Source organism: Bos indicus x Bos taurus, chromosome 9 (genome assembly GCF_003369695.1).
Source record: "Bos indicus x Bos taurus breed Angus x Brahman F1 hybrid chromosome 9, Bos_hybrid_MaternalHap_v2.0, whole genome shotgun sequence".
Classification (NCBI taxonomy): domain Eukaryota; kingdom Metazoa; phylum Chordata; class Mammalia; order Artiodactyla; family Bovidae; genus Bos; species Bos indicus x Bos taurus.
The window spans coordinates 60,549,757-60,575,719 of NC_040084.1; the positions used below are offsets into that span (position 1 = coordinate 60,549,757).

The 25,963-nt window shown below is 39.7% G+C and overlaps 1 protein-coding gene across 1 annotated transcript in view; it reads left to right on the forward strand.

The window, feature by feature from the left end:
- Positions 1-25,963, forward strand: part of MDN1 (midasin AAA ATPase 1) — a 140,187-nt gene that overhangs the window by 67,016 nt on the left and 47,208 nt on the right. Inside the window, exons 38-59 of the mRNA XM_027551397.1 lie at positions 1,557-1,754; positions 2,724-2,831; positions 3,208-3,396; positions 5,792-5,881; positions 5,977-6,240; positions 6,362-6,623; positions 9,819-9,978; positions 10,668-10,784; positions 11,589-11,797; positions 12,752-12,900; positions 13,253-13,464; positions 13,838-14,058; positions 14,884-14,997; positions 16,526-16,658; positions 17,919-18,034; positions 18,788-18,921; positions 21,643-21,800; positions 22,011-22,131; positions 22,487-22,697; positions 23,036-23,267; positions 23,538-23,664; positions 24,620-24,790. Coding sequence (XP_027407198.1) covers positions 1,557-1,754; positions 2,724-2,831; positions 3,208-3,396; positions 5,792-5,881; positions 5,977-6,240; positions 6,362-6,623; positions 9,819-9,978; positions 10,668-10,784; positions 11,589-11,797; positions 12,752-12,900; positions 13,253-13,464; positions 13,838-14,058; positions 14,884-14,997; positions 16,526-16,658; positions 17,919-18,034; positions 18,788-18,921; positions 21,643-21,800; positions 22,011-22,131; positions 22,487-22,697; positions 23,036-23,267; positions 23,538-23,664; positions 24,620-24,790 — 3,696 coding nt within the window. The remainder of the gene's footprint in view (positions 1-1,556; positions 1,755-2,723; positions 2,832-3,207; positions 3,397-5,791; positions 5,882-5,976; positions 6,241-6,361; positions 6,624-9,818; positions 9,979-10,667; positions 10,785-11,588; positions 11,798-12,751; positions 12,901-13,252; positions 13,465-13,837; positions 14,059-14,883; positions 14,998-16,525; positions 16,659-17,918; positions 18,035-18,787; positions 18,922-21,642; positions 21,801-22,010; positions 22,132-22,486; positions 22,698-23,035; positions 23,268-23,537; positions 23,665-24,619; positions 24,791-25,963) is intronic.

Sequence of the window (25,963 nt, forward strand, 5' to 3'; positions counted from 1 at the left end):
TTGCCTCTTCACTAGTTTTATTCTCTAGTCTGTGGTAGGCTTGCTATGTTTCTATTTATTTTCAGAGATAAACATAGTTTACAAATAGTGCCAGACCACTTCATTTCAGCCGAAAGGCTGGGGAAGGTTATAGTAGGAGGACCCACACAGAACTCTGGTGAGAAAGCAGTCAGTGTTATACCTGCAGGTCGGGGGTAGATTAGTGACCAGAAGACTAGAGCACATCGTGAGACACGTAAGTGCTGGGTCTCCATAACCGACAGGCAGCTAGAGAGAGAATGGAGGTGTGATGCACTAAAATTTAAGATGGTGGCCCAAATTTAAGATGGTAGAACAAACTTTGGTGTGTTCAGGAAAGGGCGAGCAAGCAGTGGTGCAGGTTAAATGATAATAAGTGACAAAAGTATCATAGATCACTTCTGACACAGGCCCCAATAGGTTCCCTAGATTTGTACCCCGTTGAGTCTGCAGTGACAGGACTGCCATGGGATTCCTTTTCTGCTGAGCTGCTTCCTACTCATCTTGAGAAGAGATTAAAGAGAGGGACAGATTTTGCCCGTCTCCCCACCCTTCCCTCCCACCCTCACCCCCCACCCCCTGCTGAATTTTTGGTGAAAGATAGGTGATAGGATAATCATTAACCAGAAAAAAAAAAAAAAGAATGCCTAGTTTCAAAGCTTGAGACTGTTGACCGAATCATAGTTTGTGGAAATGCATGTAGGGACTGCCAGACAACCTGGACTTGAAGTCATTATGTAAGATCAGCTTTTAGAACTTGACTCGTATGGGGGTGTATAGCAGAGTTTGTGCTTTGAATGCTTGTGTAAATGTGGCACTTGAAATTCTAATATAATCTGATTCTTGGCCCATTTGCATTTTATTGATTCACATTTCACAGTTGAGGTTTTCCATGTTATCTAAAAACCACCAATACTTCACATCCCTGAGCTCTAACTCAGCTGAGTTTAGCTCCGTTCAGCTCTTCTCATTTCTGGGACACACACAAATCCTCATACTTGTTATTCACAAAACTGTTGGCATCATTAGATCCACATTATGTGGTTTATATCATGACTTTGAAAACCGTTTGGAGATTTTATTCAGATTTACTTGATTAAGAAAGGATGTTTACTTATTTAAGTATGTAAAGAGCTAGCTTACTTCTTTTAAAAATTCCCAGATATTTAAGCATGAGATATCTTTGTATTGGTAAGCTATAATTTATAAAGCAGGCCAATATAGGAGCAGGTAACAGATACAGCCTAATTTTTGAGACTAATTTAACTGCTTTTAAAGAATTTAGTCTGACTATTCAGTTTACTTAAAAATTATTGCTATTTTATACACCCCAAATTTCTCTTAACATATAGATGAAATATTAATAGTAGACTGAATACATGTCATTTCAGCTTAACAAACACTGTGTTACCAATGTTGTTTGAACTCTGTCCCTATCCCTGTTGAAGATAAGACTACTTTTCATGTGTATTATTCCTATGTTTTTTGTTTTAGCTGAATAGCATATAAAATAAATATGCACTTTTTTCTCCAAATAGCTTAACTTGGCTTCTCAGTCAGTCTTGGAAGGACTCAATGCTTGTTTTGACCACCGAGGAGAAATCTATGTTCCTGAGTTAGGAATGAGCTTTCAAGTGCAGCATGAGAAAACCAAGATTTTTGGCTGTCAAAATCCTTTTAGACAAGGAGGCGGAAGGAAGGGCTTGCCCAGGTCTTTCCTAAATAGATTCACTCAGGTAAGATTTACTGTTGCCCAAAAACCAAAGGTGGTCCCAGGGGTAATAATAGCTATGAGGGTGCCCACTAGGAGGATGAGACAGGCTCAGTGTAATAGTCTGCTTCTCGATTTCATGTCTGGATGTGATGGCTGTTAGTGTGACTGATTGCTGTCATCTTTTCTCTCTTGGTATGAGTCCTTTATCTTAGGTTTAAGAGGACCTGGTGTGTTATCAGATGGAGGAAAGTAAGATCACCACCATCTGGAGGATTCTATTACTGTGCTCAGGGATTAAGGCCAGTCTTGTTAAGTGTCTGTTAGAACATTAAAAAATTATTTTATAATGAAAATAGTGCATTAATCTCAGAAAAGTACAAAAAACTACCATGAAGAGTAAAAAATCCAATTTCTCCATACCAAAGTCAATCACCACTGATAGTTGTATCTGTTTTTATCGCCACAGCAGTGTGTGTGTGTGTGTGTGTGTACATACACTTACTTATTTTAACATCTTTTTTCAAAGTAGTGGCTTGGAAATGCCTCTAGATGTTAGCTTTCTTTAATGTTCCTTTCTTGGTAATTAAGACTTTACTAAGTATCTTTTAAGAAGTTTATATGAAAAATTTCAAAACTGTTGAGAAGTTGATCAGATTTAAAAATGAATGTTGTATACTTACCATCCAGATATTTGAGAGAATTTTACATAATAGATTAAAATTACAAATATTCTTAAAATATTAATTGCAGGTATCTTTCTCCAAACCATTAGAATGAAGCTAACAAGAAAACCTTCTGCTCTGTATTTCAAAGATTTTATATGATTCCATATCCTGAGAATGCAAGAAAAGAAATGTCTGTAAATGAGATATATATATTTCTAAGGCATTGTTCCTTTGGTATTAAATAAAAATACTACTTAGGTCATGGCAGTCATGTTTGGTAAAGAGAAATGATGGGTTTTTTTTCATGTTATTTTTGGATTTTATAGGTCTTTGTGGATCCCCTTACAGTAATTGACATGGAGTTCATTGCCAGTACTCTGTTTCCAGCCATTGACAAAAATATTGTTAAAAAAATGGTTGCTTTCAACAACCAAGTAAGTACCTATTTGCATTAATTGTTCTTTATATTTCTGGCTTATTTGAATCATCGTTTTCTCAATATGGAATACTACCTCATTACCAGTCTCTGCAACTGAGATAAATCATCTAGAACTCGAAAAGTTCCTAGTGGTTCCTAGTGGAAGGCAAGCTACTCATTTGAGAGTTACAGTAATTCAGGTTTGTTGCATGTATCATTTTATAATGCTTACAGGGTATTCCTGGCATGGAGAAGCCTGAGTCGGGAGGAGACAGCTGAATCCAGCCTGTTAATGTGTTTCAGATTATGTGTGCACTTGTACTATGTTGATAGTACTTAACACAGTCCCGAGCAGTGGGAGGTGCTTCCCAGTAAGGGTGTTTTCTTTTCAGATTGATCATGAAGTGACTGTTGAAAAGAAATGGGGGCAAATAGGAGGACCCTGGGAATTCAACCTCCGCGACCTTTTCCGCTGGTGTCAATTGATGCTCGTTGACCAGTCCCCTGGGTGTTACGATCCTGGTCAGCATGTGTTTTTGGTCTATGGTGAGAGAATGAGAACCAAGGAAGATAAAGAAAAGGTGAGTTTCATGCTTGCTCTTTGTATTTCTTTGATTTCTCCCTGAGGGAGAGAAAGGCTGTATTTGCATCAACAGTACCAAACTCAGTAACACGGTTTGGAAATTTAGAAATTAAGGGCAGAAACAAAAACTTAATCTGTCTCAGAGTGTCATAGTGTAGTTTGCTTTAGAGGACACAGTTTGCTTACCTATCTACATTGCCATGATCGCTTACCTTCTTAAACAGTATCACCCTGCAATAATAAAGGCTTGGTCTCCATTACCTTGGTTCTAGGCACAAAGATGAGAAGCAGGAGGAGAGAGGTGATAACAAGTAGAAGAGGAGGGTTTTCTACCTTTAAATAAATGTCAAATTGCAAAATACTTAATCTAGAAAGTATAAATAGATAAAAGGGAGGATATTCTGTATCTAAATGAAAGTAAAAAATACCCCTTCACTCCAGTGCTTTGGCCACCTCATGCGAAGAGTTGATTCATTGGAAAAGATTCTGATGCTGGGAGGGATTGGGGGCAGGAGGAGAAGGGGACGACAGAGGATGAGATGGCTGGATGGCATCACTGACTTGATGGACATGAATCTGAGTGAACTCCGGGAGTTGGTGATGGACAGGGAGGCCTGGCGTACTTGATGCATGGGGTTGCAAAGAGTCGGACACAACTGAGCGACTGAACTGAACTGAAGTAGAAAATAACACCAGAATTCCTCACTTAGTAAACTGTAATAATGGATGCATTTTGCTTTGTGGTATTTAAAATGCAGTTCATGGAAAATTTCACAACAGCTGCAGTTAGGAGATGCTGTCATGACCTCTTACAGACAAGGATCCAAGGCTCAGTCATGGAGTCTGTGTTTTGAGTGGCAGAGGCAGCTCGCCAGCCCAGACCTTTCCACTTTGCTTGCTATTTCTTCTACTATATCACAGTTGCTCACAAGCAAAGTAACAAAGTAGTACAAATTCATGTGAGTTAGAAACAGAAATGTGAACATGTGGCTGTCCATGGCACATGTGGCTCTCAGACACTTTGGTTGTGCTGCTGAGAGCACAGATCCTTGTTTATGTGGTATCCAGAATCCAGCCCACCATTAACAACTCATGTGTAACATGTGAGTGGCTTTCAGTCTTTATACCAGAACAAATTATTCAGTTCATTTTTTTTTAATTAATGCAACTTTATATAATTCACCTATCATCAGTTGGTATTTTAATTTCTTTATCAACTTACTCTAGTATGTTAACTGTGGCCAGACTGGCCAGTGTTGAGTAATTGATGTTGGTCAGATGATGAGTTACTGTAAGGTGTGGAAGGTTTCTACCACTCCTTCAATTCAGTTGTTTTAGTTGACCAAATGTTTTCTGAGAGGAAAAGAAAACTTAAGAAAAATAGTAGAAGGAGAAAGGTTGTAAAAGTAATTTGTAATTTTTAACTCTGGTATACCATCAGAGAGAGGAGGTGGTATGCTTAAGAGTGAAATATAAGGTCAAAAATCACCCAGACCCAGGAGGGAGCATTTTCTTCTGTGGTGCTTTTTGGCTCTTGTGTTTGACACTCATTTTGTCTTTGTCTTTATTGTTTTTATTTTCACTCCAGTGTACATTGATTAGTATGAGTATTGCTATTTTGTTCGAATGCACTACTTATCGTAAATACTTTGGGTGGCAGGAATCTTTGCTGTTGCTGTGGACTAGATTAGTGATTTTTATACATCCTCATCTCCTCTTAGATTTTTGAAAGAAATGCAAGAAAGAATACTATTAGCAAAAAGTTTTTAACAGTCTTGCTGCTAAGGAAGGGACAAATAAATGTAAATACAGAAATAATGCTTTTCTGCATAAATATTTAGAGGGATAACAATGCTTTTCCAGTCAGACAGGCTTAGATTTAAATTCAGTTACCATCTACGAGCAAATCACATAACTTGTGTGAATATAATTGCCATATCCATAAAATGGAAATAGAAATATTTTGAGAGGGTATTTGGATCAGAAATAATGTATTAAAGCACCTAATATAATGTTTGGCACATGGCAGGTATCAGGAAATGATGGTCATTGTTCTCCATAAACTTCATGCTTCTGTCTTCTACCTTCTTGAAAGCAAATTAATATTTTATCTTGAGATCTGCTATAGTTTCCATAGCTCTGTTTTAATTTATGGTATATTCTCTCTGGAATCTCATAATTTGAGGTTATTGCTCTTTTCTTGACCTTCCATTTATTTCCTTCTGAAGAGTTAAATAAATGCAATCTTTAATAGGAAAATTCAAAAGGGTAATAACTCACAATTTTGTGATTTTCATATTGCTGTTCCTATTTACTAGTGTTTATTCTAGAAGGTTTGGCCCAGAATTTGATGTAATGATTTGCGTTTTGATTTTATCATCATCCTCCTTTAGGTCATTGCTGTGTTCAAGAATGTGTTTAATTCAAATTCCAACCCATACATGGGAACCAGGCTATTGCACATCACTCCCTATGATGTTCAGGTGAGGCAAACGGCTAATGCTCTTCCACAGTCCTCTCTGGCTTCGGCTCCCACTCCAGGCACACTTGTGAAATCTCGCTGGGCTGTCTTTTTCAGCTGGGCTACTCAGTGCTTTCCCGTGGCAGCTATGTTCCTCCACCGACCTGCCGTCCCCTGTCGCTCCTGCACCAGTCTTTACAGTCACTGGAGTCAGTTATGAAGTGTGTACAAATGAGCTGGATGGTCATCCTCGTGGGGCCAGCCTCAGTGGGCAAGACCAGCTTGGTTCAGCTCCTGGCACACCTTACTGGTCACACTTTGAAGATCATGGCCGTGAACAGTGCAATGGACACTACGGAGCTTCTGGGTGGATTTGAGCAGGTAACTGATCTGCCCCTGTATTTTTAGGCAGGGCACTAAACGGTGCAGTCTTCTGTGTTGGGGTTGCTACGGAAGCAGTGGCCATTGGCTATGCTGCATTCACGTGCTCTGGAAATTGCAGGTTGATCTTATCCGGCCGTGGAGGCAGCTCCTTGAGAAGGTGGAGGGCACAGTCAGGGCCCTGGTAAGAGACAGCCTCCTTGTCAGTGCTGACGACGCAGAAGTAGTGCTGCGAGCCTGGAGTCATTTCCTTCTGACGTATAAGCCCAGGTGTCTTGGGGAAGGTGGTAAATGTGTCACGATGGAGATTGTCAACAAGCTGGAAGCAGTGTTACTGCTTATGCAGAGACTCAACAACAAAATCAACTCCTACTCCAAGGCAGGTATGTCTCTTTGGGGGTGTGTATCAGTCACTTGGCATTGCCCATAGAATGTCCATCCACAGGTAATACATTTGTACGTGCAATGCCCACAACTTTTAAAAATGAATTTGATGATTAGATTATTAACAATCAAGGTTTGGAACTAGAAAGTTTCCTAGAAAGTAAAGTGAAGCTGATGTAAACTATTCAGAATTGGTGGTCCTAAGCAAAGGAAAGAGATTGATTACTGAGTTTGACTTATTTTGTGAGTAATCAGCCACAGTGACTTGCATGCAAATCTGGTTTTATTTTTTCTTGGCCTGTTTTTTAAACTTATTAATAATTTCCAAAAAAATTGAGTATTTTTAAACTGAAGAATAGAAGTCTAAATTAATAGCTTGGATGTGTTTATTCATTTTGTATAGAAGGTGGAAGAAATTCCTCAGTTGATCTGGAAGCATTCATCTCCCATCTTGTGCAGCTTTTTGGCTGGTAGGGGAGAATTGATTAAAAGTTGAAGCTTGTCACTAAGATTGCCATCCTTTATTTCCAAAATCTGCTCATAATGGGTTATTCCTAAGGAATCCTTAGTTATTCCATAGGAATAGTGGATTCCCTAGGGATGAAGAAATTACCCCCTCTTTTAGCTGCATCAACATTGTATCCGTGGCTCTGGGTCAAATCGTTTACTTTCTTAGTTAAGACAGTGATTTCATTACTGATTTGATCTATCATGTTCCAATTCAAACTCACCATTTGAATTTGAAATTCTTTACTCATTCATTCAAATTAATTATTAGATATATTTAATGAAGTCATATATTACTATTTTATAGCTTCCTTGGTAGCTCAGTCAGTAAGAATCTGCCTGCAGTGCAGGAGACCAGGGTTCAGTCTCTAGATTGGGAAGATACCCCTGGAGAAGGAAATGGCAACCCACTCCAGTATTCTTGCCTGCAGAATCTCATGGACAGAGGAGCCTGACAGGATACAGTCTACAAGGTCGCAAGGGTCGGATACGACTTAGTGACTAGACCCACCCCCATATCACTTTATATTTTTTAACTGTTAGAGATTGTAAACTCACCATTGAATTCGTATCGAGAATTGGACACTGTATAAAATATATTTACTTTTAACCCTCACAACACCACATTACAAGGAAAGATAACTCCATTTTATACATGGGGAAATAAATGCTTATAGAGGTAACCTGCCCAGTGTCGTCGTCTTATGATGTGTTTAGACTCGGTTTTGGTTCCAAGCCTCTCTGACTTCAAAACCTGAAATCTGGTGTGTATATATTTCTTCTGTAAGTCAGTTAAAATTTAAATATCTAGGGTAAGTTCTCAACAGCCCATTCTCAATACTGCTTTTTATTTAGGATTTATTTTCATAATGAGTAATTTCCTAGGGATATCAATAGAGTCTAAAAGGCTGGCTGTAAAACTTGTCTACTACTATTTTTTTGATTGAAAATAGCTTCTTTTTTAAACTATTTATATTTTAATGTTTCTGTGATAAACACGTATGACTTTTAAAATATATTCTAGGTGTTTCATATTTTACCTTAAAATCTTTATGTATATTGAATATTTTATAATAGCTTTATTAACATCAGAATGCAGTACTTAGTGACTTTAAAAAGCCAGAAGATATGTCTAGTCATGTTTATTAGATTCTAGACATTTTTATTCAAGTTGCTGAGTGCTGTGTTTTGGTGTTCTGAGGGTTTCTTTGAGTTGCAGGTAAGGCTGTTGAGTTGATTTTGGATCATTTTTATCTTTTCAAGCTTGCTATTAAGCTGTTTAAGGTCAGGGCCAGAGTCTCCTTTATGTGCTAAATCACCGTTGACTCTTTGTGCTAAGAAGAGTCAAATTAGCTAAGTTGTGTCTGACTCTGCAACCCCTTGGACTGTAGCCCAGCAGGCTCCTCTGTCCTTGGGATTTTCCAGGCAAGAATACTGGAGTGGGTTGCCATTTCCTTCTTCAGGGTATCTTCCTGACCCAGGGATCAAACCTGCACCTCTTATATGCAGACATGTTCTTTTTCGCTAGTGCCACCTAGAAGTCCCACCTAGAAGTTAAGAGTCCCTAAACTCTTAACCTGTGTATGCATGCCAAGTCAAATTAACCCCTCTTTTGAGGCATGGCCCTGTGTAATCTCTTCTGACGGTCCAGTTGTTCCATGGGGTCTCTTCGCTTTGATTGGTGGGAACTGGAGTGTTATTCAGCCCTGTGTGAACTCTGGGAGTTGTTCAGTTCACAGCTCCCCAGTAATAGTTCTTTCCTTGGAATTTTTTACACATGGAATTTAAGCCTTCCCTTGCACGTGGAGATTATTATTGAGCCAAAGGCCCAGGGACCTCTTTCTGGATTTCTGAAGCCTTTTGAGTAACTTTTTCCTTTTGAGTATCCTGCCTCTCATTCAGGTTGCCTCCATCTCCCTGAGTTTCAGTTTGTGTCCTCAAGTCAGTGAGATCTCAGTACCTGTTTGAGTTTCCTCTCCCTGCTTTGCAATCTAGAAATTACGTTCAGGCCGAAAGCCAGTCTATTATAGGGCCTCCTTCCCTTAGGTGTCACAGTTCTGGGCTGTCTGTTTTCCAGTGTCTGAAAGTAGTTGTGATTCATATAGTTTACCAGGTTTCTAGTTGTTGACACTGTGAGGTTAAGTCTAAATCTTGTTAATCCTTCATGGCTAGAAGCAGAAATATATTACCTTGTGATACGAAAAAGGGTTGGAATCAATTTCTAATAAGGAAGACCAATTGAAAAATTTCCAGGAAAGGGCTATATAAACTGTAGAGTAAATAAATACCAGTTGTTACTATATATGACATTGTAATTATAAAGGAAGCCTGGTTTGATGACATTAATTACATTGTGCAAACTTATAGCACTTTTATATGGTATAAATGCATTAATAAGTAGGAGGCTTTATCCTTCTGCCATTTGAGAAATTAAAACAGGTAAAGATTATTTACCTTCTCCATCACCCTTTAGTCAACTCTTTCCTAGCCATTCATTCAGAAAGCCCTTAAGAAGTGTTTTCTATCCCCAAACCTAATTTTCTTCTTCAAACGTTTACCTTATTATGAAACTTTTAAGAACTGAGCCATACATTTCCAGCCTTCTTTTAATAAGCTCTTCGTTTTTTATTTTGTTTGCTTTTGATTGCCCTGGTTTGAAATTAAGTGCTATGACTGTGACATTTCAGAGTTTGCCAAACTCGTGGAGGAGTTCCGAAGCTTTGGGGTGAAGCTTATGCAGTCAGCCAGTGGCCACAGCCGTGGCACGTTCGAATGGGTTGACAGCATGTTGGTTCAGGCCCTGAAGTCTGGAGATTGGCTTTTGATGGACAATGTTAACTTCTGCAAGTAAGGACCTTCTGTTCAATCATGAGTGGGTCTGACTAAAGTTTGGGATATGCTTGTCAAAGTAGAAACCCAGGTGGAAGCTTTACTGTTTTTAATCCACTGTTTTCTTAACTATAAGCACATCCTCTGCTATATTCTGTAGACTTCCCCTTGTGGTGAACAATGGTAGTTGGTCATTAGCTGCAAGATTTTCGTTCTAGCAGATAGTTTTGGGCTGAACTGAAGTTGGATTATTTTTTCGAAAACTTCCTTTGAGTTACACGTTTTCATTTAACCTTAGAAAACTTCCTTTTGTTAGGGTCATTCTGAAGTACAGATTTTTATAATGGAGGCTCTGATAACAGAGCAGACGTTTAGTAAATGTGCATTCTAATTGTACCACTTGATTCTAAAGTAAGGAAAAGGACAAGCGTGAAGCTGCTGTGCCTACACAGTGAATGCAGTGCAGGGCAGATGACGGGCTTCTCTACATTCTGAACACTTTCAGAATGTCCTCAATTAAAATGCAGTTACGTTTATGACTCTCTAGGCTGTGTGCCTTCAGGGAGTGGAAAAGGGTATTAATCAGCTAAGAGATCTTAATTCTGTCTGGGGGTGGGGGGTGGGTCAGGAGGAGTGAGAGGCCTGAGCCAGGGCAGTGGTCAGTGTGGCACTCAGGCCTGTCCACCATTCGGGTTCTCTCTGTGCAGCCCATCGGTGCTGGATCGTTTGAATGCTTTGTTGGAACCTGGAGGTGTCCTCACTGTTAGTGAGAGAGGAATGATCGATGGATCCACTCCCACCGTAACACCACATCCCAATTTCAGGTATTCCTGCCTCAAAGTCTCAACCTGGATATCAGAGGTGGCCATGCATTAGGGCCTCCTTACATATTATATTTATACACTCAGTCAGCAGAAAGATGAGGTCCCTGCCTAGGGTTGGTGGTGAAGGGTGGAAGCAGGGAGACCCATTAAAAGCATTTTGCAGTAGTTCATGCAAAAAATGATGGCTTACACTAGGGCAGTCAGATCAGTGGGACTTGCTGATGGGCTTGTGGGTTAAGAAGAGGAGGAAGCAATGATAGCACCTAAGGTTCTGGCTTGAGTAATGAGGTAAATGGGGTGCTATTCATTGAAAAAGGGGAAAACTGGCAAAGAAGCAGGTTTGGTACAAGGAGGGAACAGCAGGAATCAGCTGTTGAGTTCTGGGGGTAAGGGTGAGCTATCAGATGGCTAGATGCAGAAGTTGATGGACACCGACTATTATGAAGCTAAGTGTTTCTGGAGAACACACTCCTCTTTTTTGTTCTCTCTGTACATGAGTTAGAATGATGAATTAGCACTGGCTTATTTGGGAAATATCTGAGAGTAAGAGTTTTACAGCCCTCAGCACTCAAGGTGGATACACAACCCTTAGTTCCTTAGAGAAACTGACTTGCTGTATTGATGCACTTGGAACTAGAGGATAGAATGCAGATGAAGACAGCATCTGTGAGTTGAGCCAGCAGTGTCCAGCTCCTGATGATGAGCCACATATGCTTTGCCCTTGCCAGGTGTTGCAGAGCTACACTGTTGGTTGCACTGAGATTTTGACGTCTTTTTCCCCCTTTGAATTGCTTGTACTACTAGACTTTTTCTCTCAATGGATCCTGTTCATGGAGAAATATCCCGAGCTATGAGGAATCGTGGACTTGAAATCTACATTTCAGGAGACGGGGACGGGAGCATCCCAGATGACCTAGATCTGAAAGTGCTACTGCACAGCCTTGGGTTGGTGGGGGACAGCGTGTGTGACACCCTTTTGGCTTTGCACTCAGAGACCCGAAGTGCTGTTGTAGGTAAGGTGCTTGACTTCCAGTCCTCTGCAGGGTTTATTCCTCTGGAAGTTCATGTCGTTCCACTTGACTGCTAGTCTAGGAGTTCTTGCATATAGTGTACATAGAGATGGAAATGACCTAGAAAGCCTATTAGTAATACACATGTACTGGCTACTCTTCTTCTGCCCCTGCCCGCCAAGAGATTGGGTTCCGCTGGTCTGGGTGAGCCCCAGGAATCACCATATCAAGAAGCTTCTCAGGGAATTCTGAGGCATGCAGTCAGAGGCCCACACTTGGAAGAATATTACTTGCGACACTGAGATTGGTGAAGGTTGTCCTGAAAATCTTTCACGGTCATCATTGAATCTCTTGAAGGCTGAATAAAGAGGGAACTTGGAATTGTTTAAAACAGATATTACTTCTTCTAAATGTCCAAAGATACAAGAAAGGGCAGTAATAATAACAATGAAACATAATGAAATGTTATTTATTAAGTAAACTACTCTGTGTTAGGTACAATGTTCGCTGCTTATTTAAGCCTCATATTAGTTCTGCAAGCTATGTTTCCATTTTACAGATGAGACTGAGAGGTTGAGTAATTTGGGAAAGCCACACAGTTAATAATGACAACTGAGTTGGATTTCAAAGCCCCTGGTGCTTTTTGGTGCCATGTTCATCAGCTTTAGGTCGAGGGTGTATATGGCCAGGCTTTATCATGTTTAAGTCATCGGTCACTTCCTCACAACGTGCTGCTCCCTGAGAGGGAGTGGGGGAGGCAGGCTAGCAGGGAACGAACGTGAATGAATGTTCTCGCAGGTTCACTGAGTTCACTAGTGAGCCCCCTGGAGTCCACTTGGAAGGCTTTCTGAGATAAGTGCCCGGGTGGAAGTTTGATGTAAAGATGAAATTTGTCCATTTTCTCTGGAGACTTTGCAGAATCTGTTGCTTACGGATGGCACCGTTTCTTCTTTACAGCTTCTCCAGCGTCCTCGGTGTCGAACCTCATTCAGACAGCCTCACTCATCGTGCAGTATCTGCAGCGAGGCCTGAGCTTAGACAGCGCATTTTCTAAAGCGTGCTGGGAAGCATATGTCCGCTCCCAGGCTTCCCCAGCAAACCAGCAGGTATGTGAGGTGTCTGACACAGTTTTCTGCAGTACAACACTATAGGAGGTAGGAGGATGCTCTGCTGGCAGCAACTTTAATGGCCTTAGAGAGCTCACCTGCAGTTATACTGTAACAGATCGGGTATCCAGGCACTTTTCTGGAAAATAGCGTAAATGTGATGAAATATGCCTTGAAACTTGCCTCTCAGCAGAAAAAGTGAAATTTTGTCATGTTGTGTATTGAGAAATGTGTCTTGACTGTTGAGAGGCTCACAGGGAGCCTAGAAGACTGCCATTAATTACTCCACTAGTTTTCGATAAGAGCACTGTATCTTGGGGACCGTACACCATGTGTTTCTGTCTCCCACCAGCTCGTGCAGGCTCTCCTAGAGAAACATGTTTCTTCGCTGCAAGCACACGAAACCTGGGGCAGCTCCCTTCTTGCCTTGGGGCTGTGGCCAGATTCTCTGCCCTCGGCTGTCTTCACTACAGAAGATTCTCACCTCTCTAAAGTCCGAGGCGACGGGCAGATCTTAGCGTATTGTCTCAACAGGCTGAGCATGAAAACAAGCAACTGGGCAAGGTTAGCGGAGCCTTAAGCTTGTGTGTGTCTCTCTTGACTTTTCCTCCCTCCCTCCCTCCCTTCCTTCCTGTTTTCCTCCTTCCCTCTCTTTCTCCCTCTCTCTTTTTTTAGATGGTCATGGTCACGACCCAGTATATTTGACCATAATGTTACATCATCATTTTCCACCTAGTTTCATTGTTTGTTGTGATATTGCTCCCTATTTATTATTTATTATAAGTACATGTTTTGATTTTCCCTCTTTGGAGGGAACTTATATATTCCTTGTTAACTCTTTGATAGATTAATTATAAAGTTACTTGTCTTGGTTCTTTGAAATATGAAATGAAGATTTAACCCTAATACTAACTTTGTCTATTGTAATGAATTTCAGGATTCAGCCTCTTACTTTGGCAGACTTAGAGAAAATTATGCAGTCCTCCCACCCGGAGAACTTAAAGTTCACTTCAGTTGAAGTGGATACTTATTGGCTTGATGAACCAGATGCTCTAGCTGTGGCTGTTAAATTGCTCATAGAAAGAGCAACCAATCAAGACTGGATGCTCAGAGTTAAATGGCTTTATCATTTAGCCAAGAATATGCCACAGGGGCTTGGTGAGTAAAGAAACTTAATTTGTGTGATGAGGGAATTTATGTACGCATACCCTGCTTTCATAACTCAGCAGTTGTTTTTCTCTTCAACTACACAGTTAAAATTACATCTGGGGAAGCTCCTAGCAGGATGTTTATGACTTAGCATTATTGTTTATTTAATTGTTAAAACATTAAGGTACACATCTACCCTGGGTTTTCCCTAAGAGAAACTTTTCCCCATGTAAACCTCAGCATTTCAGGATCTGTCCAGCCTTCTATCAAATCCAGAAGGAAAATATACTGTATTATGTTACTTTTAAGTTTTTGAACAGCCTGCCTTTTTTTTTTTTTTTCCCAGTACTTACTCTGTTGCACATGCATTCTTTCTGGAAAAGGGTTGCTTTTGGTAAATTTACTTCCCATAAAAGTACATGAGATTCTAATCTTATTTCGTTCGGGAAAGTGGTCTAAATGATCATTCTTAATTTCTTTGTACGTTTTTCATTCTAAGTAGCTTTAAAGGTTTTAAAGTACAAGAATTTGTGGGTAGAACTTGTTGACTAAAGTAATTGAGTTTATATGAGTTTTTCTACTCTAGGAGAATTTATAGATAAGCCAGTGTATGTGTGTATTATTGGGTGGTACATGTGATGTCTAAATATGTGTAGAGGGAAATTGGATACATATTCTCATCTGCTTTCTCCTGTGGGATAGCTGCTAGACACGGGTAGCTACTAAAAGATAACCTGTGACGTGGCCACTGTGACAGTAGCTGTAGAACAGAAAGCTCGAATGGACGGCACTACTCTAGAGGATAACTAACATCTGCTTCTCCTTCCTCCACAGAGTCGATAAAGATTCATTTGGAAGCCAGTGCTGCAGCTCTTAGGAATTTTTACTCAAATTCTCTCTCATCTGGGGTCAGTAATGTCATCAAAATATTACAACCAAATGTAACAGGTACTGCACCTGCCTTGATTTCTAGCTCTCAGCAATCTTGTCCATTGAGTTCTTGGGAAAAAGATCTGTCAGAGCTCCCACTTGTAACAGTTTTTAAAAGAAGACTCAGAGTATCCAGATGCATATTCTGCTGCTTTTTTCAAAACTGTGTCTTGATTCTCCAGTTTCTGATAAAGGATGATGACACAGTGTAGTGGGAAGAACACAGGAGTTGGAAGTCTAGGCTCCGGTCCCAACTTGGCCACAAACAGGCTTCTTGATTCTGGGTCCATCATTCATACTCAGCTGCCTTTGTTTGAAAAAATAAGGGAATCAAATTCATTCTTCTGGGGCCCCTTCAACTTACAATAGTCTGTGATGTATTAGTAAGTAGTGTTAACAGAAAGGGTTTTAAACTGTGATCTCTTTTGAGATGAAGGTAAAATAGTACACATTCAGTTTCTTCAGAAAACCTTAATGATGAAGTTATAAAGTCTTAAATTCAGTTACAAAACAAAACACAATGATAAAAGGAATAGTCATCCAAACTAATCAAATGAGGTATTCAGAATTTCTCAGTTTTCATCTGACATTTATTAAAACATGCTATTACCCATTTGGTTTAGGAAAAAAGTGTGCATGATGCTTTTGTGCTAAGCCTTATGTTTATATAATTATAATCTTACATATACATATGACTACCTTGTGTACACTGAAGGTAGTGGGGTAGATGGTTGGGCAGAAATCAAATGATAGAGAAAACTAATGTCAGAGTCAGATTGTGGCTGAACTGAATTATGGCTTTCCATTCATGAAGGAACTTTGGTCTGGGAACATAGTTCTAGAGTAGAGTGGTCGATTCCCTTCGCAGCAGCCTTGGCTTGCCCACTGATTGGCTCATCTTCCTTTTCCTTTTCAGCTGAGTAGCTCTGGATCATGTAGCCTTGCTAGATTTGGGGATATAGGTCCCCCACTATACCTTGCTATTCACAGTAGGCATGTTAGTCTGCTGTATTGTGGACGCCTTTGGAGCTTGAAGTACTCCATTGAGCCACCCAGCCACCCTCAAATTAACATTCCCATCGTTTTGTCATGCCTCCTTCCACTAGAATCTCCACCTCTGGAACAGGTCAGAGTCTGATGGCTGCTGCTGTACAGAGAGATTTTGATACCAAGTTTGAGCCAAAGGAGCAGAGGTGGCAGCAGCATATCCTGTGATTATAAAGAAATGGGTTTTAAGCAAAATAATCTTGAGTTGTTTTTCTTATTAAAGGCAAATTACTGAGGTGTGTTCATTCATTTTCTGCCATGGAAGTTAGTTTTCTTATGGTTAATGGCAAAAGATTGGGTAACTGAGTCCATGAATTCTTTTCCAACCAGTAATGGGACCTGAGCAAGTGAATGCATTGGTTTTGGAACTGTCATGGATTGAACCATTTCCGTTTCTCCTCCCCAGCAAGACTCTGTGTGATCAAAGTAAAACAGTGAAATTTGCCAGACAGGGAGTTTAACTCCAGAATTCTACCTTTTCTTTTGTTCCTTAAACCAGATGAATCCGTGATCCCTCTGGATCCCCGATGGAACATGCAGGCCATGGACATCATCAGAAATGCGATGGACTTTGACCCACAGACAGACCAGCCTGAGCAGCTCTTTGCCCTTTTAGAGTCTGTTGCAAACAAGTAGGTGAAGCTACTATTGTGGGCACTGTTTGCCTCACTGTACCTTGTGACTTCACAAATTGTTGTTTAATGGCTAAGTCATGCTTGACTCTTCTGTGACCCCATGGACTGTAGGCCACCAGGGTCCTCTGTCCATGTAATTTTCCCAGGCAGGAATACTGGAGTGGGTTGCAATTTCTTTTTCCAGGGGATATTCCCAACTCAGGGATCGAACCCACATCGCCTAGGAATACAGTTTATGTGTATTTACTTTTCTGAATCTGAGGAGTGCTGAGCGTCTGACATGGTTGCCTTTGTTACCACCTCTCCTTCGAGCTCTACGCACAGCGAAAAGTCATTCTGACTGTGATGTCCTAGTGCCTTTGAATCGGCAGGTTCTACAGGGTGCTTATTAATAGATACACTGGGAAGTATCAGTAGTGGGATTTGTTTTATGGTTAATCTTTTATCACAGGATAGCTGTGTTTCCACACTTTTCTGTGTGATTTCCAATAGCTTCCTGCATTTTCACAAGTTCTTTCCTCAACCGTCTGTCCCATCAAATGGTGAAGATCTACGTACATAGTCACATATAGTATAAATTTACATAATTGTTTCATAAGTCATTCCTCACTGTTTAATGTAATGACCAGTAATGCTTTTTAATTGTCCATCAGTGTAAGAAATTTAGAGAAATAATTTTGTAACTGAGGTATATCATGCTTTACAGAAAAGTGCCACTAATGATGACTATATATTGTTTTGGTGAATTTTCACAAAGTGAACTCACTCATGTGATATGTAGTAACACCTCAGAGGACCCCTTGTCCCTTCCCCCCAGCAACTCCCTCATCCTCCTCCCCGGGTAACTTCTAACATTGCAGATTAATTGTATGATGGCTGGTTTGGGGTTTTTTTGGGTGGGGGGTTGCTGCACTGAGAGGCTTTTGAAATCTTAGTTCGCTGACCAGGGATTGAACGTGGATCGTAGCAGTGAAAGCACCGAGTCCCAGCCACTGAACTGCCAGGGAATTCCCTATGATGGCCAGTGTCAGGAGTCCACAGTGCAGTTTGTCAGATCATGGCAGAGCAACACAGTGGGCCCGCCAGCTTAGTCATCTTTGTCACTGCCCATCTCTAATCCAGAATTTGCAGAGGCCTGAGGGGAGTGACACACTGAGGGAAATTGATGTTCCAAGGGTTCTTAGGATTCAGCAGGTAGAGGCTATGGTAAGTATTATGAACTGATCACTGTGTGTTAATTGTGGAATCTCATTTCAGGACCATCATATATTTTGACCGGGAAAAGCGGATTTTTACTGAAGCAAATTTGGTTTCTATTGGTGGCAAAAAGTTAAGAAACAGTGTTTTGAGATTGTCCTTTGAATTCCATAAAGGTAAGGATGTTGCCTTTACCTTCTTCAGTTACACATTGGGCTGCATGATGCTCCTGATGGTGAGGGGTTCCTCAGGTGCTGCCATGCTGCTGATTCCTTTTGATTTGGTGGCCTGATTTTGACATCTTCCTTTACTCGGTATTTTTGACTAAGTGCTTTTTTCATGTCCTTGATCTCATTTATTTATTTATTTTTTTGGCCACCATGAGGTGAGTCTCTTGAGTGAGGAAGGGGAAGCACAGAGATGCTCTGGGTCACATCTCTAGCAAGTAGCAGAGCCGGAGCTTGAGACCTGGTCTCTTGGCTCAAAAGTAAGAGCTCATAAGCATTTGGTTATGGGTTCTTTTCTTCCGCCTTCCTTTTTTTTTTTTTCCAATTGAAAAGATAATGGTATTTCTTGGAAAATATTCAAACTGTAGAAGCATAAAAATGGAAAAAATTTACTCTTGCAGTAGCCACTGTTAATAGAAGAGATTTGTTTATATCTTCTCATATCTTCCTGTTATCTATCCATCTGGTCATATATGTAATATCTTAGAATTTGTTTTGTATTTAAACAAATCCTTTTTTTTAAAAAATTGAGACATGAACATCTCTACGTATACCTGCCTAACTTGCTAACTTAATAGGCAAAGATTTGCTTTCAACTTTGACCTTGACTGAGGATAATGTTAAGTTCTAGAGTGCTGTTAATTTTGAAAATGTCCACAGAATTAAAACTGATCGAATGTTTTTATTTATGCCAACTCTAAGATCCAGAGAGCTATCATAGCCTGCCCCATGAAATCGTGGTCAACCTTGCTGCTTTCTTTGAACTTTGTGATGCGTTAATCGGGCTCTGGGTCCAGTCCTCTCAGGGCATGGTGTCTGATGCCGGTGTTAACGAGGTGAGAGATATACCTGTTTTTCTTTTAAGCGACATATTTCTTGGCATAAAGATTTTGAGGGGAACAACTACAGTATAGTCATATGTCCAATATTATTTGAGAAATTGTTCTTGTGAATTTTAAATAGATACACATATTTTAAAGCTATATAAGGGTGTGATTGAGATAATAAATCGCACATGTTTAAAGTGTACAAATTTATGTTTTGACCTGTGTATACATGTGACGCCATTACTACAATCATGACAGTGAACCCATCCATCACCCTCAAACCTTTCGTCTTCTGTTTTCCTTTTTTCTGCCCTCCACCTCTAGCAGGTACCCATTGATCTGCTTTCTGTTATTGCAGCATTTTCTATTGCTTTTATATTTCTATATCTGGCATTTTATATTGTTTTTATCTGTCCACTTTCATTTAAAATCATCTTGCAACACATCCATATTGTTTTGTGTCTCAGTTCTTTCCTTTTTATTGCCAATAGTCCATTGAATGTATACATACTATAACTTGTTTGTCCATCCACTTGTTGCTAAAAATCATAATTTTAACAGTTATATTTTAGTTCACTTAAACCTTCTTAGACATGATTGTCACATGTGGACTAAACTGGGATTGAATGCAGATTATTCCAGTAATTGTGATAAATTAGAATTGTAGGTCTTAAACTTTTTAGTCTCAAGACCCGCCCCCCCCATCCCCAAATCTCAAAGAACTTTTGCTTATGTGGTTACATGTATATTTACTGTATTAGGAAATAAATCTGAGAAATGTAAAAAATTATGTGTTAGTCTGTTTAAAAACCCAGTAACAAATTCATGTTAACATGAATAACATTTTTAATGAAAAAACCAACCATTTTCCAAAACAAAACTGTGTTACATTTCTGCAACTCTCTTCATGTCTGGCTTAACAGAATGAAAGCCGGTTTCTCAACACCTATCCCTGATTTGCTCTCTATGTTGTATGGGTTGAAGTTCGTGAAGAGAAGCTGACCTCTATTTCATGTTGTTAAGAGCTTAGAAAGTGAAGGCTAGTTTAATAAACATTCCCATGTAATTGTGAATGTCCTTTGATCCTATACGACAGCTTGACAAGCGATAGTTTTGTAAAGGTTACTTATTATGTGGAATTTGAAAAAATATAGTGATCCTGTCATGTGTTAAAATTCACGGCCTGGCATACACTTTGGATGGACTTTATCCTTGCATGTTGCCCTTGTATATTTGCAGCTTGTGCATTGGTAATTTGGAAAGTATTCTTAAGTGAGTTATCAGATGTTCCAAATGTTGACACATTTCATTTTCCAATATAAATTAAGTCGTACTCTTGAAAAATTACCACAGACTTCATCAGAAAATCTTTGAGTATTAGAAATTTGTCAAGCTCTTGGTTTTTCAGAGTTCTGAGCTTTGCTTAAAAGTTTTGAGTTTTATTTTCGGCAGTCTTGCTTTTCTTGAATTGGTAGATTGACTTCATTCATTTTCTACATGCTGTTTGCCAGACACCCAATCACAGTTTGTCTGCCTCCCCAGCCCCTGCCCTTTTTTTTAGTACCATCAGTGCAGATGTCACCATAGTAAAGAGGACAAATAATATGATATTATTATGAAAATAGCTTTGACATCATAGAACCTGAAAGATTATCACTAATCTGGAGGCTGCTGCTGCTGCTAAGTCGCTTCAGTCGTGTCCGACTCTATGCGACCCCATAGATGGCAGCCCACCAGGCTCCCCCGTCCCTGGGATTCTCCAGGCAAGAACACTGGAGTGGGTTGCCAGTTCCTTCTCCAATGCATGAAAGTGAAAATGAAGTCGCTCAGTCGTGTCCAACTCCTAGCGACCCCATGGACTGCAGCCTACCAGGCCCCTCCGTCCATGAGATTTTCCAGGCAAGAGTACTGGAGTGGGGTGCCATTGCTAGTTTGCCATAAAAATACATAATTAGAAGAACAGCACTGTTGGAAACTCAGAGTACCTGATTTTTGCATTACAACACTACATTAATGAAAACAGTAGTTATTGTCATAAAGATAGACATAGACTAATGAAATAAAAGAGAATTCAGAAATAGACCCTCAAATGTTAATATATGGTGAATTAATTTAATGAGGGAAACTGCTCTTTAACAAATGGTGATGAAAAAACTAGATATCGATATTATAAATATGAGCCTTTACCCCTGCCTTATGTCAGAAAAGTTAACATCAAAATGGATTATAGAGCTATGTCTAAAAGCTAAAGTTAATAAACCTCTAAAAGAAAACATAGAAAATATTCACAGCTTGAGGCAAATATTTCAGGGCATTCTTCATAAAAGAAAAATTGATGAATTCAATTTTGCCAAAATTAAAATTGTTTCTTAATAGACAGCTTTAATTAAATGAAAACACTAGGAGACACTGTTTATAACTTGTATATAAATTGTTTAAACCAAAGTAATAGCCCAGTTTTAAAAAGGAGCAAGAGAATTTGAATAGATGCTTCTCAGAAGATAATGAAATGCCCACTGAGAACTTGGGAAATTTTCTATATCATTAGTTATCAAGGAGATGTAAATTGAAACCACAGTGCCTGACTGCCTTAATATCCCTAAAAATATTCCAGTCAAATGCTAGATCTTTAACATGTATACGTTGTGTATTGGTGAACGATTGGCGTCTGTGTTTTGTGTCCTTTACTGTGAGATGTTTGTGAGCAGTCTTGATTTGCTTTGTTTTTAGATCTTGGGTTCTGTGCGGTGGCGTGACCGGTTTTGGACTGTGGCCGACACAGTAAAAGTAGATGCCTCGGGCCTGGCCTTGCTCGCCCTTCACTGGCACTGGGTTTTAAAACATTTGGTCTGTCGGATCCCCCAACTCCTGATGAACCATGAAGACAAGTAAGACTCGTATTTAGAGAAACAGCGTCAGTATCTACAGGATTGATGTTTGGAAAGGAAATGTGTTTGTTCTTACTCTACTTTGGTTTGCTCCCTCCTTGACTTGTCAGTGAATGTAAATCTAGTATAAAGTATATACAGTGCCCCTTAATATCCAGCACTTCCCCCTTTCCTCACCTCCCTTCTGCCCCTTTATCTCCTCTGCTAAAGATACTACAGAGAGGTTCAGACCGTTTCAGAACATATTCAGAATTGCTTGGAGAGCCCAACTGGTGGATTTGCAGGTGTAAAGAAGTTGCAGAAGTTCCTGGGACGACCCTTCCCATTTAAGGTATAGTCTGGAACCATGTAGTAAACACAAAGGTTTGACCTCTTCTGAAGCTCTCTTGGAATGTGGGCACTGCCATTCAACTAGACTCAGCCCTGCCTGCAAATTTTTGAATGTTCAATGAGCACTATTTACTGATTTGTTAAGTGTTATTGTTTTACTTAGTCTTGAGACTTTTAAGGTTGAGCAGACTTATAAGTTTATTACCATAAAATATCCTTAGAGCAATAGGAGTAAACCAACTTTATGTTTGTAGAAGCATCGAGGAAACATAAAAACTTTTTCAGACATGAATAGGCTTCTAAAGAAAACCACTTTTCTCCTCTGTAATAGGCTCTCCTGGGTTTTATTGTTTCAGGACGAGCTGGTCGTAGAGTGTTTTTCACAACTGAAGGTCTTTAACAAAGCTCTTACCATCAGAGAGTGGATGCCTGCTCTTGGGGAGAGTGGATGGCAGGAAGACATTAGTCGGCTCCAAGTGGTTGCATCTGAAGGGACATTAAAGAAAAGTCTCCTCCAGGCCTGGGGGTTGGTCCTCCGAGCTAATGTTCTGGAAGATGTCGATTCAGGTGTGTGGCTAGCTGACAGTGGTTCTAAGCATGTCCTCTGCAGCCAATAAGTTTTTCTTTGTAAGTTTTAAAAAGTTCTCCCTTAGATATTCTCCTTCTATTCCCCCCCACCCACCCAACCCCGAATACTGTAGTGACCACTAAATAAGTGTCAGGCATAAGGTTAAACTTTACATACATTATTTAATTCTGTCATTGGAATTGTGCAGGTATTAATAGCATTATTTAACACATGAGAAACTCAAGCTCAGGTGAAGTTGAACTCAAGCTCATAGTCACATAACTGGCTGTTGGGAGTCTGAGCCTGGCCACTGACTGCTGTGTATCTTTTTGTCCAGATGCATTGAAGAATCTTGTGAATGCTCAGCATTTAGAACTAAAAGCCAGAGGAATTTCACTTGGTTTTCTGGAGAAGAAGCACAGTGAAGCTTCCTTCCTGTTGCAGCCAGATTTTAGCACCTTAATCCAGCTCACCAGGAGTGTTCAGCTGTGGCCTGTGATGGAATACCTGGCTGTGCTTTGGCAGTATAAAGTCACAGCTGATTTTATGACACAGGCTTGTCTGAGAAGGTGAGCCATCCTTCAGGTTTTTTTCCTTTGGGGCAGCTTATTTTCTTGGAAGGTTATTCTGTGTATCCTACATTAAAAACAAAGCACAGCCATGTCTTGAGGGGGAGTAGTTGCTGAAGCAGAGGGAGGTCATTTGCCACTTTGGAAAGCCAGAAATTCTTGATTCTTTGCCTATTTTGTGTGTGTTCCATCTCCCTTTCCATGGCAGTTTTCTAACAGTGCACGGAAAGCCCACAGCTCACTCTCTCCCCCTCTCTATTTCTTGAGCAGGTCAAGCAAACACCAGCAGCCTCAGATAGATGAGGAGATAAGCCGTCACATCACATTTTGTCTTAAGCACACACCAGTTGCTCCTCAAGAGCTTCGAGACTTTTGGTCCTTAGTGCACCATCCAGAGGTAAAAATCAAAGTCAAAATTAAAAAGCCTCCTTTGCGCTGTGAACTGATTAGATTTTCTGTGGCACACTGGTTGCAGAACATTGCAGAATAATCTTAAAAATTGCATGTTGTAAAACTAATCTTTTCTGAATTAAGTTTCAAAGGGGAGAACTTTGAATGTTTTTTGCAGTAATAGTCTAGACATTTTCCTGCTCTTATCACAGTTTCATTCCATTTGGTTTCCAGTTAAATAAGGCTAAAATATTTGCTAATTTTTATTTTATTTGCTCAAAAATGTATTATCAGTGTTTTTTACTCTTCCATAGAGAGTAACTTGTTGAATATGAATATTGGTAAATTGTAGTTACTGTTACTTCATTAGTACAACCTTAAATTTTTCTGGATAATGTTTTATTTATTTATTTTGATACATAATTATGTGATTATTTTAATTACATTTTCACATGCACTCTTTGGAGAAGGCAATGGCACCCCACTCTAGTACTCTTGCCTGGAAAATCTCATGGATGGAGGAGCCTGGTAGGCTGCAGTCCATGGGGTCGCTAAGAGTTGGACACGACTGAGCGACTTCACTTTCACTTTTCACTTTCATGCATTGGAGAAGGAAATGGCAACCCACTCCAGTGTTCTTGCCTGGAGAATCCCAGGGACAGAGGATCCTGGTAAGAGGCCATCTCTGGGTCGCACAGAGTTGGACACAACTGAAGTGACTTAGCAGCAGCAGCAGCAGCAGCATGCACTCTTACAAAATCAGATCTCGTGTTTTATCCAAGTATAAATAGGTTAAATAATGTGACTATGATGACTGCGGTGGCAGAAAATCAGAAACACTAGGATTAATAATCTTTAAATCCATGTTAGTTCTGGATGATGTTACAAGACAGAGACCTTATAACTGGATTTATAGAATCTTTCTCGAATACTCTCTTATCTGGTTAATTCTTTATCTCTAGATGACTGCTGAAGAAAGGATCTCTTTGTGGTCCGAGTTATTTAATTCCACATTTACGTCCTTCTGGAGCAGCACCGTGACCACACATCCAGAGTACTGGCTGACGTGGAACCCTCTGCCTGGTGAACAGCAGAGGGAGACACCCAGATCTCTTCTGGACCCCACATTAAAGGTTTGTTGGCAGAAAATTATAAAAATGTTTGACAGTAGAAAAAATTTCTCATGTCTAATCAAAAGCAAGGCTACTTCCTTGGTTCACATAGTATGTCATGAAAATTTGCACGTGTCACCCAGCTTATTCTTTTTAAGATATTCCACTGTACTGCTGTGCTGCAAAGCATTTTATCACTTTCTTATTGATAAGCATTGAGATTTCTTGCCTATCCTCTTGCTTCCTATAGCAAGCACCCCTGCATCAGCTACCCTTGTATAAGCCTTTGTCTACTTGTCTCCTGTTTCCATGGATTGTGATAAGGCTTGGGATTTAACCCTTGGCCACAGTGTCTGCACATTTAAAGAGATTTATGTATGTTATCAGAACATCTAGGGAAGTAGGTTTTGTTTTTCACTCTTCCTGCTAGGAGATGGTGAAGAGGGAAGACATGAAGTAGGGATCACTTCTCATATCCTGTGTTTCCATATCTTTGCTCCACTTGGTATCATTAATACTTTGAATTATTACCAGTCGTTCACTTTAGAACTTGTTTTAATTTGTATTCCTTTGATTTTTATCGAGATAGAGCATCTTTACATATGTATATTGTTTGTTTTTATTTCTTTCTCTGAATTTTCCAGTCATGTTTATTGCCCATTTTCTTTAAAAAGGATCATTAAACGTCATTTTATTAATGAAGATCTCATTATATATTATGCATATTAAACCTTCACCTAACATGGTTGGAAATGTATTTCTAGTGTTCTATTGTCTTGCAGGTTTGAAGATGTTTTCTTATATCACACACGTTTTATAGTTTTCAAATACACCAGCCACTTTCTACTTTCTGGCTTTGATATGCTTTTAAATAAGTCTTTCTTCACTACCCAGAGTTAAAAACATTTGTTCATATTTATGTGTATGTCAGTCTCATCAGAATATCTTCTTTTGTGAGGTAGGGATGTACATTTTTTATCTTCTACAAACAAATATATCCAAAAGCAGTATTAACAACACTAGTTTCACCACTTTTGACACAGCAGTTTATTCTCACAAGTTTTCATGGGTGTAGGACTCAGCTCTGTTCCATTCCTATATCAAAATTGATTCCTTTAGTATAAGATATATCAAAGCCTTTAGTGTTAAACCTTACGGATCACCAAGAGTTGCATGCAGTCGAGGTTTGCTTTC